The sequence below is a fragment of the Salvelinus namaycush genome, chromosome 38, assembly GCF_016432855.1.
Source record: "Salvelinus namaycush isolate Seneca chromosome 38, SaNama_1.0, whole genome shotgun sequence".
Taxonomy (NCBI): domain Eukaryota; kingdom Metazoa; phylum Chordata; class Actinopteri; order Salmoniformes; family Salmonidae; genus Salvelinus; species Salvelinus namaycush.
This window is the reverse complement of record NC_052344.1, coordinates 19899515-19916428: the sequence shown is the minus strand read 5'-3', so window position 1 is coordinate 19916428 and position 16914 is coordinate 19899515. Positions and strand designations below refer to the sequence as shown.

Genomic DNA, 16914 nt, shown 5'->3' with positions numbered 1-16914 from the left:
TGGGCGTTTTTATCTGATGGTCTCTGATTTAAAGTCAGTGTCTGGTGTGATGTATTCATTAAACAGGTTTCATAGACCTTCTGCTTGCGAGTGTAAATGCTTCAGTGAGTGTGAACCCTTGTTCTTGTGTAACCACAAATGGTCCATATAGCATGCAGACTGTTTAGTTCTGCTGGCTGCACACTGACTTATTCCAGGCAGGGTCAGTACAGAGGAATGCAGCTTCACATCCTACACTCTATTCTGTCCACTGTCACTGCCAGTAGACCCCCAGAGTTCCCTTTTACTTTATCATCCCCCACTCTCTCTCTCTCCCTGTCACTAATTTTTCCCGTTCTCTCATCTGGGGTATGAAAAGAGCACAAGCTCTCAGAGAGCTGGCTTCTATCGGTTGAGTAATGCAGCAGTGGAAACAGTGATGGCACCTCCATGTTTGTCCCTGGTGTTTCCATCTCCTCCCCGAGTCGTCACGCCACTAAAAGACTCCATTCATTCACTGATATTAACCTCACGACAATGCGGGCCCAACCCCCCTGCAGCAGTGAGCAGGCACAACTAGCAGTCTTTTAATGCATTCATTAGCTTTAATTATGCATACAGACTACCGCCGAGTCTGCATTAGGGATGTGCCTTGGATTTAATGAACTGGTTAATTAAACTTCTAAGTACCCAGTCAGTGCATTTGTACCTTTACATTTCTAACCAGGGTTGTATTCATTTGACATGAAATGGAAGCAAACAGGCCAAAACAGGGAGGTGCGATCTAAACTTGTTCAATAAGAAACGCTTGTTTTCATTTTCTGTTGCAAAGTGTTTTGCTATGGTGTGCCCAAATGAATGTGATCCAGGAAGTAGAAGTCATAAAGTTTAGCTTTAACTGAAGTTAACTATGTTTTGAACCCTTTTACATCTCTCTTCCCTCTCTACTCCTCCTCTTACCTTTTCTCCCTCCACCCTTCCAAAGGACACTTTCCAAAAACCTGGTGAAGAGCGCCAAGAGGACGATCGGTCGACAGCATGTGACCCGGAAGAAGTACTCACCTCCCACCTGGGAGAACAGGAGCAGCCTGCAGTCAGAGCTGGACGAGGATGAGCTCTCCGGTAGGCCATGGTGTTGACAACTCAAGTAGCAACGTCAAGGTTTAGGGTGGCATTTTGACTTAAGATCCACGCATTCCACGCAACTGGTGCAAGATCCACACATTGACATAAATACATGTTTTATGTGAAAGTCTTGAGTTGCTGTTTAACTTTCAGAAATTAAAATGTTGAATGGTCTCTACAGTGTTTGACCTGATGTAGTAGACCAGTGTAGACTGTCTCTGACTGTCTGTGTGTCTGCTACAGTCTCAGAGGAGTTGGACCAGGGCTCCCTCACCCTGTCTTCCACCATCCGCTCCTCGGACAGACAGACCATGAGCAACGTGGTGGAGCGCGCCTGTTGCCGTGACTATCAGCGGCTAGGACTGGGCACGCTCAGTAACAGCCTGACGCGCTCCAAGAACGAGCCCTTCCGCATCTCCACCGTCAACCGCATGTACACCGTCTGCAGGAGGTAAGTTCACGGTCCAACCGCAGATAGAACATGTTTTTACGACGGGTTCACCGCCAAATCTCATGTGGGACTCACAAAAAACACGCCCCTTCGATACTCTTCGCTTTTAGGGAATCTCAATTGCATGTGGTAGGTTTATGGTCAAACTGTATATGGACCATGTTTCAAGTAACTTCCTGAGTTTAGTCTAAGTTTTGGATTCTGGTTGAATGTACACGTTTGATCTTGACATTTATATAAATCAACATTCAGTCGTTTTACTTTGATGGAACTTGATATGCAGTGGGCCAATGAACAAATATATTTAAACACATGACATTATCTTGTGGTCATGACATTCTGCAGTGACATGAACAGAATGTCATCTCGACCCTAACTCCCTCTGCTCGCTCTCGCTCTCTCTCTCTCTGTCTGTGTGTGTTACCAGTTACCCCGGCCTGTTGATCGTGCCCCAGAGCATCCCAGACTCCACCATCCAGCGCATCTCCCGCTGTTACAGACAGAACCGTTTCCCTGTGGTGTGCTGGAGGAACTCTCGTACCAAGGCTGTGCTGCTGCGCTCTGCAGGCCTCCATGCTAAGGGAGTGGTGGGCTTCTTCAAGTCCCCCAATGCCCCCAGCGCCGGTACGACACACACTAAAAGTTAGTTAGATGGTGTCTTTAAGGGAATGACTGGGGATGTTGGGCTTTGTTTAGGAATAATAAAACACGCCAAACCACTCCAAAGCCAGCTACAGTTGAAGTCGGAAGTTTACATACATTTAGGTTGGAGTCATTAAAACTCGTTTTTCAACCACTCCACACATTTCTTGTTAACAAACTATAGTTTTGGCAAGTCGGTTAGGACATCTACTTTATACATGACAAGTTTTTTTTCCAACAATTGTTTACAGATAGATTATTTCACTTATAATTCACTGTATCACAATTCCAGTGGGTCAGAAGTTTACATGCACTAAGTTGACTGTGCCTTTAAACAGCTTGGAAAATTCCAGAAAATGATGTCATGGCTTTAGAAGCTTCTGATAGGCTAATTGGCATCATTTGAATCAATTGGAGGTGTACCTGTGGATATATTTCAAGGCCTAACTTCAAACTCATGCCTCTTTGCTTGACATCATGGGAAAATCAAAAGAAATCAGCCAAGACATCAGAAAAACAATTGTAGACCTCCACAAGTCTGGTTCATCCTTGGGAGCAATTTCCAAACGCCTGAAGGTACCACATTCATCTGTACAAACAATATTACGCAAGTATAAACACCATGGGACCACGCAGCCGTTATAACGCTCAGAAAGGAGACGTGTTCTGTCTCCTAGAGATGAACGTACTTTGGTGCGAAAAGTGCAAATCAATCCCAGAACAACAGCAATGGACCTTGTGAAGATGCTGGAGGAAACAGGTATATATCCACAGTAATACGCTATATCGACATAACCTGAAAGGCCGCTCAGCAAGGAAGAAGCCACTGCTCCAAAACCACCATAAAAAAGCCAGACTACGGTTTGCAACTCCACATGGGGACAAAGATCGTACTTTTTGGAGAAATGTCCTCTGGTCTGATGAAACAAAAATAGAACTGTTTGGCCATAATGATCATCGTTATGTTTTGAGGAAAAAGGGGGAGGCTTGCAAACCGAAGAACACCATCCCAACCGTGAAGCACAGGGTTGGCAGTTGTGGGGGTGCTTTGCTGCAGGATGAACTGGTGCACTTCACAAAATAGATGGCATCATGAGGCAGGACAATTATGTGGATATATTGAAGCAACATATCAAGACATCAGTCAGGAAGTTAAAGCTTGGTCGCAAATGGGTCTTCCAAATGGACAATGACCCCAAGCATACTTCCAAAGTTGTGGCAAAATAGCTTAAGGACAACAAAGTCAAGGTATTGGAGTGGCAATCACAAAGCCCTGACCTAAATCCCATAGAAAATTTGTGGGCAGAACTGAAAAAGTGTGTGCGAGCAAGGAGGCTTACAAACCTTACAAGCTGAAATAAATCATTCTCTCTACTATTATTCTGACATTTCACATTCTTAAAATAAAGTGGTGATCCTAACTGACCTAAGACGGGGCATTTTTACAAGGATTAAATGTCAGGAATTGTGAAACTGAGTTTAAATGTATTTGGCTAAGGTGTATGTAAACTTCTGACTTCAACTGTATATCAGTAGCAATTTAATGTGGAAGTATAAGTCTCAACTCATCAGAAACAATGAGCAAATAGACAAACACTTTAGATGCATTGAAATGCACAGCATGTCCCTTATAGCTTGAGCAGCATTTTTTAGTCTTCAGCATTTTATACCCAGCATGCAAAGCTGCATAAACCAGTGGTGATTGACAGTTGTGACCCTTCCCCAGGCCCCTCCCAGGCCGACTCGACCAGCCTGGAGCAGGAGAAGTACATGCAGGCGATCATCAGCTCCATGCCCTCCTACTGTGAGCCCAGTGGCAGGAACACACTCGGCGGCTTCACCTCCACTCACATGAGCACCTCAGGTAGGACACACACATACACATCAGGGTTTCCGTTAGCCAGTAATACCTGGCTTTTGTCCCAAAAAAATGTACGAGAAGATGATAAATTGGCACCGGCCAATTGTCCCACAAAAAATAACATAATCCCATTTCAAAATAATGCTTTTTAGCCTATTCGTTGCTGGAAATACCAGTCGATGGAAATACATTTGACCGGATCATGCTTATCGGTCTATAGGTTAATTTGCATAATTTCATGGAATTAATTTGGGATGTGTTTATTTTCTTTAGTCGTTATGATTCTTATTTATCACACGCACATACAGATACAGAGGATTTTTTGGGGGGGGGGAATATCTGTAAAACAGCGCCAGAGCTTTTATAAGCCCAATCATCGCACAACAATTTTAAATGCAATTACGTGTTAACTGTTTTGATAGCCAGCATTAAAGAGCTACTATTTTTATTTCAATCAACTGTCTTTCATTGTCCAGTAGCCAAAAACACAATCCTAGTCATATTAGCAATCCATGCTAGTTGTTGCATCTTTAGATCTCTGATGTGCTGCAACAGTGTTTTTACGCTAATTGCATTATGGAACTAATATTAGCGTGTAGCCTATAACTGCCGTGTGCGCATTGCTGCGCTTATAATGTGAATAAATAATCGTTTATCAACATTTTAAGCTAAACCTTCTGATCTGTGCATGAGCCTCGATGCTTTTAATTTTGATGTACTGGTTGGATGCATTTGGGATCTATTGTCCCAGTCTGTTTGGAATAGGCCATTTCTTTCTCGCACAGAATGACAAGCTGACAAATAGAATAGGTAAAATGTTCTGCAATGGTGGACAGTAGATTGACACAGGCTAGTGATTTTCTTGTTCCTTACTCGTCTTGTTAGCTGAGGAAAAGTGAATGTGGACCGTTGTTCTAACATCTTCAAAGTGCACTTCGGAATTCGGAAGGACGCGAGCCGTTGCATCCTCGAGTTGCATGTTCTGTTAAGTGCCTTATCATAATCAAGATGTGATTTCAGTCATTCTGAGCACCGTGGGTGGATGCGCTAGTCAGGTTACACACCCAATGCATATAGGTCTGGTACATTTCTCAAATGTTTGGTGAATTATGCTGTCGATCAAATGTCCAGCGCCACATTTTCCTAAAGGAAACCCTGAAACACACACACTCTCTCTTAAGCCAGAGTTTGTGACCCTTTGCCTGTGTCTATATCCAGACTCGTCAGATAAGCTGAGGCAGCCTAAGATCGGAGCTCTGATGAAACAGGTGATGGGAGGCAAGGAGGACGTACCTGGAACCTTCAGCCGCGGAGGTGAGATTGTGGTTTTACTGTGTTTGTATATGGTTGTGTTACTTGCGTCAATTAGTTCATTGAAACTTCCTTTGCAAGGAATGTCTTAGTTCTAGGTTTGGTTTGGGATTGTATTGTGACTTGCCCTACAATTACATGCCAAGGAACATTCACTGGAACAAATTGACATGCGAGTGTGTTTTAACCCAAAGAGGAATGGTGGTTATGTTACCTGAATAATAACGCATCTCCATAGCTTATCAATATTTGGGCCTGTGTGTATGTATAGCTGTGTGAAACCATCTCTCCCTATGGTCTATGGTGTTGGTTAACGGGCATCATCTCTGTGTCATTTGACCTCAGCTCTGGGTCAAAGGGCGAGGGTCATCTCCCTCTCTCAGCCCAGAGTTTCAGGCAAGGCCAGAAACCCCCCTGGAGGTACAGTATGCACCGACCCCTAGCTCCCCAATCTAACCAATCAGGACTCTTAACAGTGAAGTCAGTCAGTCTGTCTGCGTTGGCTGGCACCCCTGCCCGTTGGTCCCTCTTTCCCTGTGATGTCCTAGTGTGTGTCTCGCTCTCTCAGGACTAACCTTTTGTTGTCCAATCTCTTTGTTGGCGAGATTCTCTTCTTCTTTCTAGGCATCTGTTTGCATGCTTTTCTAGTGGGCCGTTGACTCCACACACCCTGCTGCAGATTGTACTGTTTGTCCATGTTTCTGTTCTGTGTTTGATTACTACTGTGTGCTGTGAGTGGTCTGATGACTCATGTTTTTCCAGCGTTGTTAGGTTTGGAGCATCATTTTCACATATAGCCTATTTAGCAAAATACTGTGTGTGTGTGATAACCCCCTCTATAACCTCTACCTGTATGTGTCTGATAACCCCCTCTAAAACCTCTACCTGTATGTGTGTGATAACCCCCTCTAAAACCTACCTGTGTGTGTATGATTACCCCCTCTAAAACCTCTACCTGTGTGTGTGATGACCCCATCTAAAACCTACCTGTGTGTGTATGATTACCCCCTCTAAAACCTCTACCTGTGTGTGTATGATTACCCCCTCTAAAACCTACCTGTGTGTGTATGATTACCCCCTCTAAAACCTCTACCTGTATGTGTGTGATGACCCCCTCTAAAACCTCTACCTGTGTGTGTGTGATGACCCCCTCTAAAACCTCTACCTGTGTGTGTGTGTGATGACCCCCTCTAAAACCTCTACCTGTGTGTGTGTGTGATGATCCCCTCTAAAACCTCTCCCTGTATGTGTGTGATAACCCCCTTTAAAACCTCTACCTGTGTGTGTGTGATGACCCCCTCTAAAACATTTACCTGTGTGTATGTGTGTGATGACCCCCTCTAAAACCTCTCCCTGTATGTGTGTGATAACCCCCTCTAAAACCTCTCCCTGTATGTTTGTGATAACCCCCTCTAAAACCTCTCCATGTATGTTTGTGATAACCCCCTCTAAAACCTCTCCCTGTATGTGTGTGATAACCCCCTCTAAAACCTCTCCCTGTATGTTTGTGATAACCCCCTCTAAAACCTCTACCTGTGTGTGTGATAACCCCCTCTAAAACCTCTCCCTGTGTGTGTGTGATAACCCCTTCTAAAACCTCTCCATATGTGTGTGTGATAACCCCCTCTAAAACCTCTCCCTGTGTGTGTGTGATAACCCCCTCTAAAACCTCTCCCTGTATGTGTGTGATAACCCCCTCTAAAATCTCTCCCTGTATGTTTGTGATAACCCCCTCTAAAACCTCACCTGTATGTGTGTGATAACCCCCTCTAAAACCTTTACCTGTATGTGTGTGCTCCAGGGAAGTGGGGCAGTATCCGGGGCAGTGGGCGTCTGAGTGCCTACAACCCAGAAGTGGGGAACAGGCTGTCCAGTAAGGAGTCTCCCCAGCCCAACGGGGGCCCCAGCGAGGCCCTGTTCCTCAAACAGCAGAGGGCCTACCTCTACATCATCGGAGACAAGACACAGCTCAAGGTAACTGCCAATACACAATACTACACTGGACTGTCTACTGATTTGAATATTGATAAAGACCTAATATCTCACAAGTCTTTGGAGGTGTTGGTATCATTGAACCTTGATCTCTGTTTGTCCCATATCATCAGGGTGGTAAGCAGGACTCGTTCCAGCAGTGGGAGGTGGTGCCCATCGAGGTGTGTGACGTGCGTCAGGTGAAGAACAGCTTTAAGAAGCTGATCAAGGCCTGTGTTCCCAGCTCAGCCACCTCTGAACCCAGCATGACCTTCCACCGCTGCCTGGAGGAGTCCGAATGGATGTGCCTGGTAATGCTCTCATTCATTGTGTGTGTGTGTTAGCATGTGCAACTGTAAAAGTGTATGTATTGTGTAAGAGAGTGACCTATGGATGCATTTTGTTTTTGTATGTTTATCCTGACTGCATAAGTTCATGTGTGTATGATTTAAGTGGTTTTGTCATGACGTTTGTGTGTCCAGCTCCACAGAGTTCTGCAGGTGTCTGTCCTGGTGGTAGAGTTGTTGGACACAGGCTCGTCAGTCATGGTCAGTCTGGAGGACGGCTGGGACGTCACTACTCAGGTATAACACACGTACTCCCTAAACGTACTGGCAATGCTTACACACACCTCTCACAGCTAATGTAGGTCTCAACCCTGTCTCTGCCTGTGCTAACGGTCTGTCTCCTCACTCCGCTGTTTAGGTAACCTATAAATTACAGTCATCCTGTCTGTGACTATCGCACCGATTCTGTCTCTAGGTGGTGTCTCTGGTCCAGCTTCTGTCAGACCCATACTACCGGACCTTCGATGGCTTCCGCCTGCTGGTGGAGAAGGAGTGGCTGTCGTTTGGCCACAGGTTCAGTCATCGCGGCGCCCAGACCCTGGCCAGCCAGAGCAGCGGCTTCACACCTGTGTTCCTGCAGTTTCTCGACTGCGTGCACCAGGTATGTACGTGTGGGGGTGGGTTTTATGAGTGCAGGTGTGACAGTAAAGTGTGTTTGTCTAACCGTGTCACTGGGTGTTTACATGTCAGCTACTTTACCCATATCACCTGGATTCTTCTATTTATCTGTATAGGTGTGTGTCTGAGTAAACATGTGCGTGCGTTTACCAGAGTGTGACAGTGCATTTTTCCCCTGGCCAGTGACGTGGACTCGCGTGTTTGATGCGTTTCTGGCAGAGGGTTTCAGTCGTCCTGTCTGTATTTATGATCCCAGCTTCACACTGGCTTGCTCTATTGAACCCCCTGTTACTGTCAGTAGTGTTCTTATTACACATACAGGGACGAACAATGTGTACAAAACATTAGGAACACCTTCCTAATATTGAGTTGCACCTCCCTTTTGCCCTCAGAACAGCCTCAGTTTAACAGGTGACACCAATAAGGGATCGTAGCTTTCACCTGGATTCACCTGGTCTGTCATGGACAGAGCAGGTGTTCTTAATATTTTGTACACTCAGTGTATCTGGGTCGTTCCCATAATGAGTGCTTTTTGCGTCCCTTTGATGTTTTATGTAGAAATTGTACACAATATTGAATTTTAAAATTATATTAAATGAAATGCCCTTGAATATAGACCGAATGGAAAAATGAATACATTGTGTGTCCTCTGACTTGTAGGAAGATTTTTAACCCACTCAATCCCAACAACATCATTGTAAAAACACTAGTTATTTTGTTGCTTTGATAGTCATTTCTGAAGATGATTATTTCATGTGATTCATTTTAAGGTCAACCCTGTCACATGAACTCTCATTTTAATATGGGGAAACTATTAATTTTATCCTTTTTTTTTCATTCAAAAGAACCATCAAATCATAGAGTGAAGCCGCCGGTGGGCTGGTTCTACTCTTTTTGGCCGTTTGGTGGTAACTGAGTAGGTCGAGCATAACACGTCAACCCTGTTACCCATAGACAGACGGGCTAGAAATGTTTAAACAACTTATTGGTGAAGCTTGCATTGTTGCCCCTCCCTGTTTCACACAACAATCTTCCATTTCCGCTGTCACAAGGGGATTTATGGATAATTCAAGATTTACTACAGTCATTTTAGTTAACCTCTTGAGATGGGGATTTTTATTTTATTTTTTAAGTTGAACATGTGCTCTTTTTAACAATGTTAAAATTAGGTGAAATAAAATGTAATTTTTTTCAGTTTTTCATGCTACTCAAAAGGCACCTAATTGGTGGAATGACCCGTATCTCACTAGAATCCTTTCTCTCTCTGCCTAGACTGTCTTTAAATAGTCTTCTTCATGTAAACTATGTTACAAAGCTCAGCCAAGAACTATTAACCTGGATCAAATATTTCCTCAATGTAATCAGATGAGTACGCTATGTCCGACCATCCTGTTATATGGATGTGCTAGAACAGATTATTTAAAAGTTTTAACATGTCTTCCTCCTTTCCCCTTCATCCAAACATTTGTTTGAGAGAGTGCAGAGTCTGCTGACTCTGTGGCCCTTTCTCATTTGGGTGAAAGTCTGTCCTAAGTGGTCCAGGAGCGTGTCAATTTTGAAGGGTAGGCAAATGGAAGAGTTTCCTCCCCTCCTCGAAAGCCACCTTTCATCGAGGATAGTCATACAGTTCATTCGGAAGGTATTCAGACCCCTTTACTTTTTCCACATTTTGTTACGTTAGACTAAAACGTAACTCAAAAATTATTTAATTTCTTAAAAAACATACTCATCAATCTACACACACTACCTTAAAATTACAAAGTGAAAACAGTTTTTTTTGAATTTTTTGCAAATTTATGAAAAAATAAAAACAGACCTTATTTACATACGTATTCAGATCCTGGGCCTACCGGGTGGCGCAGCGATCTAAGGCACTGCATTGCAGTGCTGGATGCGTTACTACAGATCCGGGTCCATTCCCGGTCTGTGCCACAACAGATCCGGGTTCATTCCCGGTCTGTGCCACAACTGGCTGTTGCCGGGAGTTCAATAGGATGGCACACAATTGGCCCAGCGTCGTTAGGGTAGGGTTTGGCTGGGAGGGCTTTACTTGGCTCATCGCGCCCTAGGAACTCCTTGAGGCGGGCCGGGTGCCTGCAGACTGACTCTGGTCGCCAGTTGAACGGTGTTTCCTCTGACACATTGGTGCGGCTGGCTTCCGGGTTAAACTGGCGGGTGTTAAGGAGTTAGCCGTGTTTGAGGACGCATGACTCCACCTTCGCCTCTCCTGAGCCTATTGGGGAGTTGCAGTGATGAGACTGGATCAACTTTTGGGAGAAAAAAGGGGGTAAAAAATATTACTTGATTTGAGTCCACCTGTGGTAAATTCAATTGATTGGACATGATTTGGATAGGCACACACCTGTCTATATAAGGTCCCACAGTTAAAAGTGCATGTCAGAGCAAAAACCAAGCCATGAGTTCGAAAGAATTGTCCGTGGAGTTCTGAGACAGGATTGTGTCGAGGCACAGATCTGGGGTACCAAAAAATGTCTGCAGCATTGAAGGTCCCCAAGAACACAGTGTCCTCCGTCATTCTTAAATGGAAGAAGTTTGGAACCATCAAGACTCTTACTAGAGCTGGCCGCCCGGCCAAACTGAGCAATCGGGGGAGAAGGGCCTTGGTCAGGGAGGTGACAGAATTCCTCAGATGGGAGAATCTTCCAGAAAGACAACCATCTCTGCAGCACTCCACCAAGCAGGCCTTTATGGTAGAGAAGCAGGCCTTTATGGTAGAGTGGCCAGATGGAAGCCAGTCCTCAGTAAAAGGCACATGACAACCATCTTGGAGTTTGCCAAAAGGCACCTAAGGACTCTCAGACCATGAGAAACAAGATTGAACTCTTTGGAGGAAACCTGGCACCATCCCTACGGTGAAGCATGGTGGTGGCAGATGTTTTTTAGTGGCAGGGACTGGGAGACTAGTCAGGATTGAGGGAAAGATGAACAGAGCAAAGTACAGAGATCCTTGATGAAAACCTGCTCCAAAGCGCTCAGGACCTCAGACTGGGGCAAAGGTTCACCTTCCAACAGGACACCACCCAAAGCTCACAGCCAAGACTCACAGGAGTGGCTTCGGGGACAAGTTTCTGAATGTCCTTGAGTCGCCCAGACTTGAACCCAATCGAACATCTCTGGAGAGACCTGAAAATAGATGTGCAGCGACGCTCCCCATCCAACCTGACAGAGCTTGAGAGGATCAGCAGTGAAAAATGGGAGAAACTTCCCAAATACAGGTGTGCCAAGCTTGTAGCGTCATACCCAAGAAGACACTAGGCTGTAATCGCTGCCAAAGCTGCTTCAACGAAGTACTAAGTAAAGCGTCTGAATACTTTTGTAATGTGGTTTTTCAGTTTAAAATTTTTAATACATTTGCAAAAATGTCTAAACAGTTTTTACTTTGTCATTATGGGGTATTGTGGGTAGATTGAGAAAAAACAATTTAATACATTTTAGAATAAGGCTGTAACGTAACAACATCTGAAAAAAGTTAAGAGGTATGAATACTTTCCAAATGTACTGTGTGTATCCTATCGGAGGTCTTCGCAGAAGAGTTCTGAAATCTGCCACCCCATTTGAATCAGCGTTTGTTTTTTCGTAGGAGAAAAGCATATACACGTTTAAAAACAATATGCTACTTATATCTATAAAATGTCTTGTACAACTAGCTACTGTTTTATCATGTAATTTATCACATTCGCCTGATGACGCGTGAGTGGAGAGGAGAGTCTAAGCTCGTTTTCCTTGTCCTCGCCGCCTCTCCTCGATTACATTTGAACTTTTTCTAAAGGAGGTGAAAGAGGACACAGGAGTTGAGTAAATCCAATTGAGAAAAGGCCAGTGAATGTTTGACGATCAGGAAGTTGAGCAGTAAACAGAGGAAGGGCAAACTGACGTGTTACCTTAAATCCTGTCCCCCCCTACAGATCCACCTTCAGTTCCCCATGGAGTTTGAGTTCAGTCAGTACTACCTGAAGTTCCTGGCCTACCACTACGTGTCCAACCGCTTCAGAACCTTCCTGCTCGACTCGGACTACGAACGCATCGAGCTCGGTGAGCCTTTTCTCCGTTCTACAGATAAGGGCTTGAGTTTTCCACTTATCAGATGGCCTATCTCCAGATTCAGGTTACATGGTTAGGAGAAACTCCAGACCCCATAGATACTATCAGAATTCTTAGAAGTAGGTTAATTCTGTACACTTTTGGGTGTTTAAGTGTAACTTGTATGCCAGTTGAGTGTGTTCAGTGAGTTGATGAACCTTCCGTCTGTATTAAGGGGTTCTGTATGAGGAGAAGGGGGAGAGGAAGAACCCGCAGGTGTGTAAGTCAGTGTGGGATTACATCGACCGGCTCAACAAGAAAACACCTATCTTCTTCAACTACATGTTCTCACCAGAGGATGAGGAGGTGAGTGAGCCTGGAACTCTACTGGGTTACGTTAGACTGCCCCCTGGTGGGGAAGTTTACTGAAAATTCAAGTGGATTTTATAAATTTTCTAATCAAGTGGAGGTTTAGTTTTACGGTCTTAGACTTAAGATGTACTAGACGATCTTGTAGTTACAATTATTACTTTTATTTACATGCACGTTTTGTGGTAACAAAAATAAATCCATGTGGTCATTTACTAGCTAAATCCGTGTTTTTACTATTTTCTTTTCCCCAGGTGCTGCGGCCGTACAGCTTCATCTCCAACCTGAAGGTGTGGGACTTCTACACAGAGGAGACGCTTTCTGAGGGCCCGTCTTACGACTGGGAGCTGGTGCAGAGGGGCCGGCAGGAGAGGCTGGCTGAGGAGGTACCTGACAAACCAGACACAACCACCCCCAAGTCCCAGCGACGCATCGTCTGGCCCTGCTACGACAGCCGCAGCAGAGTGGTACCCGACGCCATCACCAAACTGCTGCAGGTTAGTGGCGATTACTTACCATCAGTATACTGCAGTAGTCCCTGTATAAATTCTTATACATGAATCTGACTGTCCTAGGACCTGCAGAGTCTGGAGGCAGAGTTGGGGCTGCCACCAGAGAAATGGAAGGACACCTGGGACAAGATCAAGGCCAACCAACGGACCGAGGCCAAGCTGGAGAACAGGGTGAGAAACGCTGGACAACCAGAAGCTAACCTAGGGTTTCACTGGCTATTAGGATGCCATCCTTCTGACTGACAAACTTATACTTACTTAGACTTTTTGAAGATTATTTGAAAATAACTTCTTGTAGATTTATAGTAATGTGTTCTACTGTCCTCTTGTGGCAACTCTTTGTGTTTTATTGAATATATTAGCCCACATCTAATATCCTCCGTGTTTTCTTGCTCTTCCTCCATTCTCTCGCTCTTTTAGCCGTCGTTCAACAGCTCCTTGCTGATGTCGTCCAACCTGAGTCACCAGCGGCGGTCTCAGGGGGTGTACCTTCCGGAGAGTGGAGTGGGCTCCTCTATTAACCTGGCCATGGACCGTGAGACCAGCACCACCTCCACCCCTGTGGCCGGGCGCCCCAGCACCAGCACCCTATACAGCCAGTTCCAGAGCACAGAGAGTGAGAACAGGTCTGTACCCCCACCCTTATCGCTGCCCCAGCAACACATTACCCCTCAGTGTGTTACGAAAGTGGCTGACTGGGTTTCTTCTATCTTTGACTCCCAGGAGTTTTGAGGGTATCCTGTTTAAGAAAGGCGCGTTGCTGAAGCCATGGAAACCCCGCTGGTTTGTGCTGGACAAGACCAAACATCAGGTAAGAGGAGGGAGATGGACTGATGATACTGATGGTGATTGTTACTGTGGTGGTGATGACGGTGACAATGATTTCTCTCTGTCTAGCTGAGATACTATGAGACCAGGCAGGACAAGGAGTTTAAGGGGGTGATTGAGCTGGCGGAGGTGGAGTCTGTCATTCCAGGCACGCCCTCCATGGGAGCGCCCAAAAACATAGAGGAGAAAGCCTTCTTCGATGTGAGTTACCAGAGCCCTCAGGGTGATGGTTTTTATGTGTATTGTGACATGTTATGATCAGCGAATGTGTTTGCTAAATGACTCAAATGTAAAAAAGGAAATCTACACGGTAACATAAGCACGGTCAAACAGTCTTAACCTCTCTCGTTCTCTTTCTACGGCAGCTCAAGACGACCAAAAGAGTGTATAACTTCTGTGCGCAGGACAGCCCCAACGCACAGCTGTGGATGGACAGTATTCAGAGCTGCCTCTCTGATGCCTAGAGATGCACGGCTCCACCATAACAGGAACTATCCAACCAGGAACCAATGAGCAATGCTGAGGCACCCGATGGACATCTCTGCTGGCCAATCACAGGAGTTCCTCTCCAGAAGGAGGCGGGATTGAGACAGAGTCCTTTCCACAGTTGAGCGCTGTTCAGTGTTGAACTGATGTCACGTTTCAGTGTTTTTGTTATAAAAATGAAAGAAAGAAGTCCCTGAATGACCACTCGCTTTTGTCTCACCGTGTTGCTGGCTGCAGCCTGTCACCTTGGTAGTACAACCACTCTTTGCGCTGGATGTCTATGCAAAATGGAGCTAAAAGAAACAAAGCATGATGTAGTTTGTTGTGTGAGCTTGAAGATGGAGTTTCTCAGTAATCTAACTGGGGCCTCCAGCATGTTCCAGCATGCAGATGTAGCCAGACCCTCCCATCTCCGAGACTACAACTCCCATTCCTCCACACACCTCAACACTCCAGGGAGGAGGTAATGATGAACTACATTATCCAGCCTTGTCTCCAGCCCAGCCATGCCTGTTGTCCATGAAAACAGGAAGTGAATTGGAGTGTTTCCTTTAACAACAGAATCGGCCCCAACTGATGCTAGCTAACGTTGAAGCCTCCCGTTTCCCCGTCACTGCCTGAGTCTTACCCGTGAGGAGTTGGACTCTCACAGATCCCCTCTAAGATGTCTCTTATTCCCCAGACACACCACCAAGGGAGCCCTCAACGGTTTATGGAGAATTTCTATTTTTTACAGCTGATCTGTTACATTTTTGGGTCAGAGCGAGATCAGTCCTCCTAGTTATCACACCCAGAGCAGTTGATATGCTGTTATTAGCCCTCGTGATCAAACCAGGAGGAAATTCTAAATCCGCCGGACAGGGAGTCTGTCTGCAGAACAATATTAGTGTTTACACAAGAAGCTATGGGCTGTACTTCATCAAAAACCACTATTACAGTTGAATGTTAAGGGATGCTGAAGGAACAGGAGGGATATATTTTTGTGAAGATTAATTTATGCACAAAATGTGGATGGGGCCTGTGGTCAGAGCAGAGGGGATTAAGGGATGGATGACTAGTCTGTTTACTACATGGCACAGTGCCGAGACTGGATCTGACTAACATGACAGACTTCCTGGATACGACCCCCCTCTCCCCCCCCCTCTGTTTCTGTGGTCAGGTTTAATGTTAGACAAATGCTATTTCAGTTATACAAGTGCCAGTGGATTTTAACATGTGACAAGTATTAGACAGTTGGATTGGAATGTGCTCTAAACAACCAATTTTGTTTTCAGGTAATATAGTTCTTAACCAGAGGGGGGCGTTAGGTGTTCAAGGCACTTAGAATAATTCAAATCCAACTATAATTATGCAGCCAATTAATAGTCTCAAAAGCATGTGTCCGAGCATAAGATATCACACTCTGTGCACCTACTCAGCCTTTGTTTGGTGGTCTGTGAGTCAGCTTGGCTTCTGAACAACTGCATCTATGTGAACAGTAATACTTCAGCGAGTCCCAACTTTCTCGCCGCTGCTCTTCTGTCTAAATCAGTGTTTTTAGCTAGAGGCTGTTACATTCTATTCTTAAGCCTGTACATAGGAGTCAATGTCTGTTAGAGCCTTGTAGAGAGAATATGTTTAGCTGGAATTTGTGAGATTGCAATTAAGTCAATTTTTAGTTTTTTTATGCTACAGAGCAGTATCGGTTAGCCCTCAAGTTAAAACAGACACACTCTCCTCGTTTAAAACAAACATTGCCGTGTAAAATATGGTTATACTGCTGTCTTGTTGAACATAAAATTTGAATTGTAGATTTGTGTCTAACTCCTTTTGTATATACTACTCAGATTTGTATGTAACGTTTATGGTAGTAATTTATTTAACTTTGTCTCCTCGGTAAGAAAAGTTCCTCAAGCACCACTTATTTTTAAAATTAGGAATCCAATGTGCCATTTGTTTATTTCTGTGTTAACGTGACTAATGCTACTACTTTTTGGAAAATGTGTATAAGTAAACCATGTCTTTTTTATTTTTTACATTGTCCATCCCCAATATCACACCAGAGTGGAAATGGTGTGTTTGTATGAGCAAGAACTAGCCTCCCTAGTTAGTGGGTTTTCTGGAATGGAGTTACGGAATCTCATTTTTGCTTACAGGTGGGGTGTTTAAAATGTCACACCCAGCCACCCCAACACACACTTAAAGGCCAGCTCATCCCATTATCTCTCCTGATTTGGGTAGATTATATCCACAACATTAATCAGATCAGTACAATATAATTTATTTGTGATTTTTTCCCCCCTCTAAATTCGAAGTTTCCCTCTGAGCCGGGTCTGTCAATCATGTAATATATTTTTTAGAATTAAAACAAAAACACTGTGGGTTTAAACTTCA

General features: G+C 44.6%; 1 protein-coding gene across 4 annotated transcripts in view; it reads left to right on the top strand.

Moving 5' to 3' along the window:
* Window positions 1–16914, top strand: part of LOC120031768 (myotubularin-related protein 5-like) — a 68014-nt gene extending 51100 nt beyond the window's left edge. For all 4 annotated transcript variants that reach the window (XM_038977575.1, XM_038977574.1, XM_038977573.1 and 1 more), the window contains 18 exons: window positions 965–1101; window positions 1348–1555; window positions 1983–2179; window positions 3924–4061; window positions 5277–5372; window positions 5715–5789; window positions 7171–7343; window positions 7475–7651; window positions 7823–7924; window positions 8103–8288; window positions 12232–12358; window positions 12582–12712; window positions 12970–13212; window positions 13291–13398; window positions 13648–13853; window positions 13951–14038; window positions 14125–14256; window positions 14421–16914. In XM_038977575.1, coding sequence (XP_038833503.1) covers window positions 965–1101; window positions 1348–1555; window positions 1983–2179; window positions 3924–4061; window positions 5277–5372; window positions 5715–5789; window positions 7171–7343; window positions 7475–7651; window positions 7823–7924; window positions 8103–8288; window positions 12232–12358; window positions 12582–12712; window positions 12970–13212; window positions 13291–13398; window positions 13648–13853; window positions 13951–14038; window positions 14125–14256; window positions 14421–14519 — 2623 coding nt within the window. In that variant the 3' untranslated portion in view covers window positions 14520–16914. The remainder of the gene's footprint in view (window positions 1–964; window positions 1102–1347; window positions 1556–1982; window positions 2180–3923; window positions 4062–5276; window positions 5373–5714; window positions 5790–7170; window positions 7344–7474; window positions 7652–7822; window positions 7925–8102; window positions 8289–12231; window positions 12359–12581; window positions 12713–12969; window positions 13213–13290; window positions 13399–13647; window positions 13854–13950; window positions 14039–14124; window positions 14257–14420) is intronic.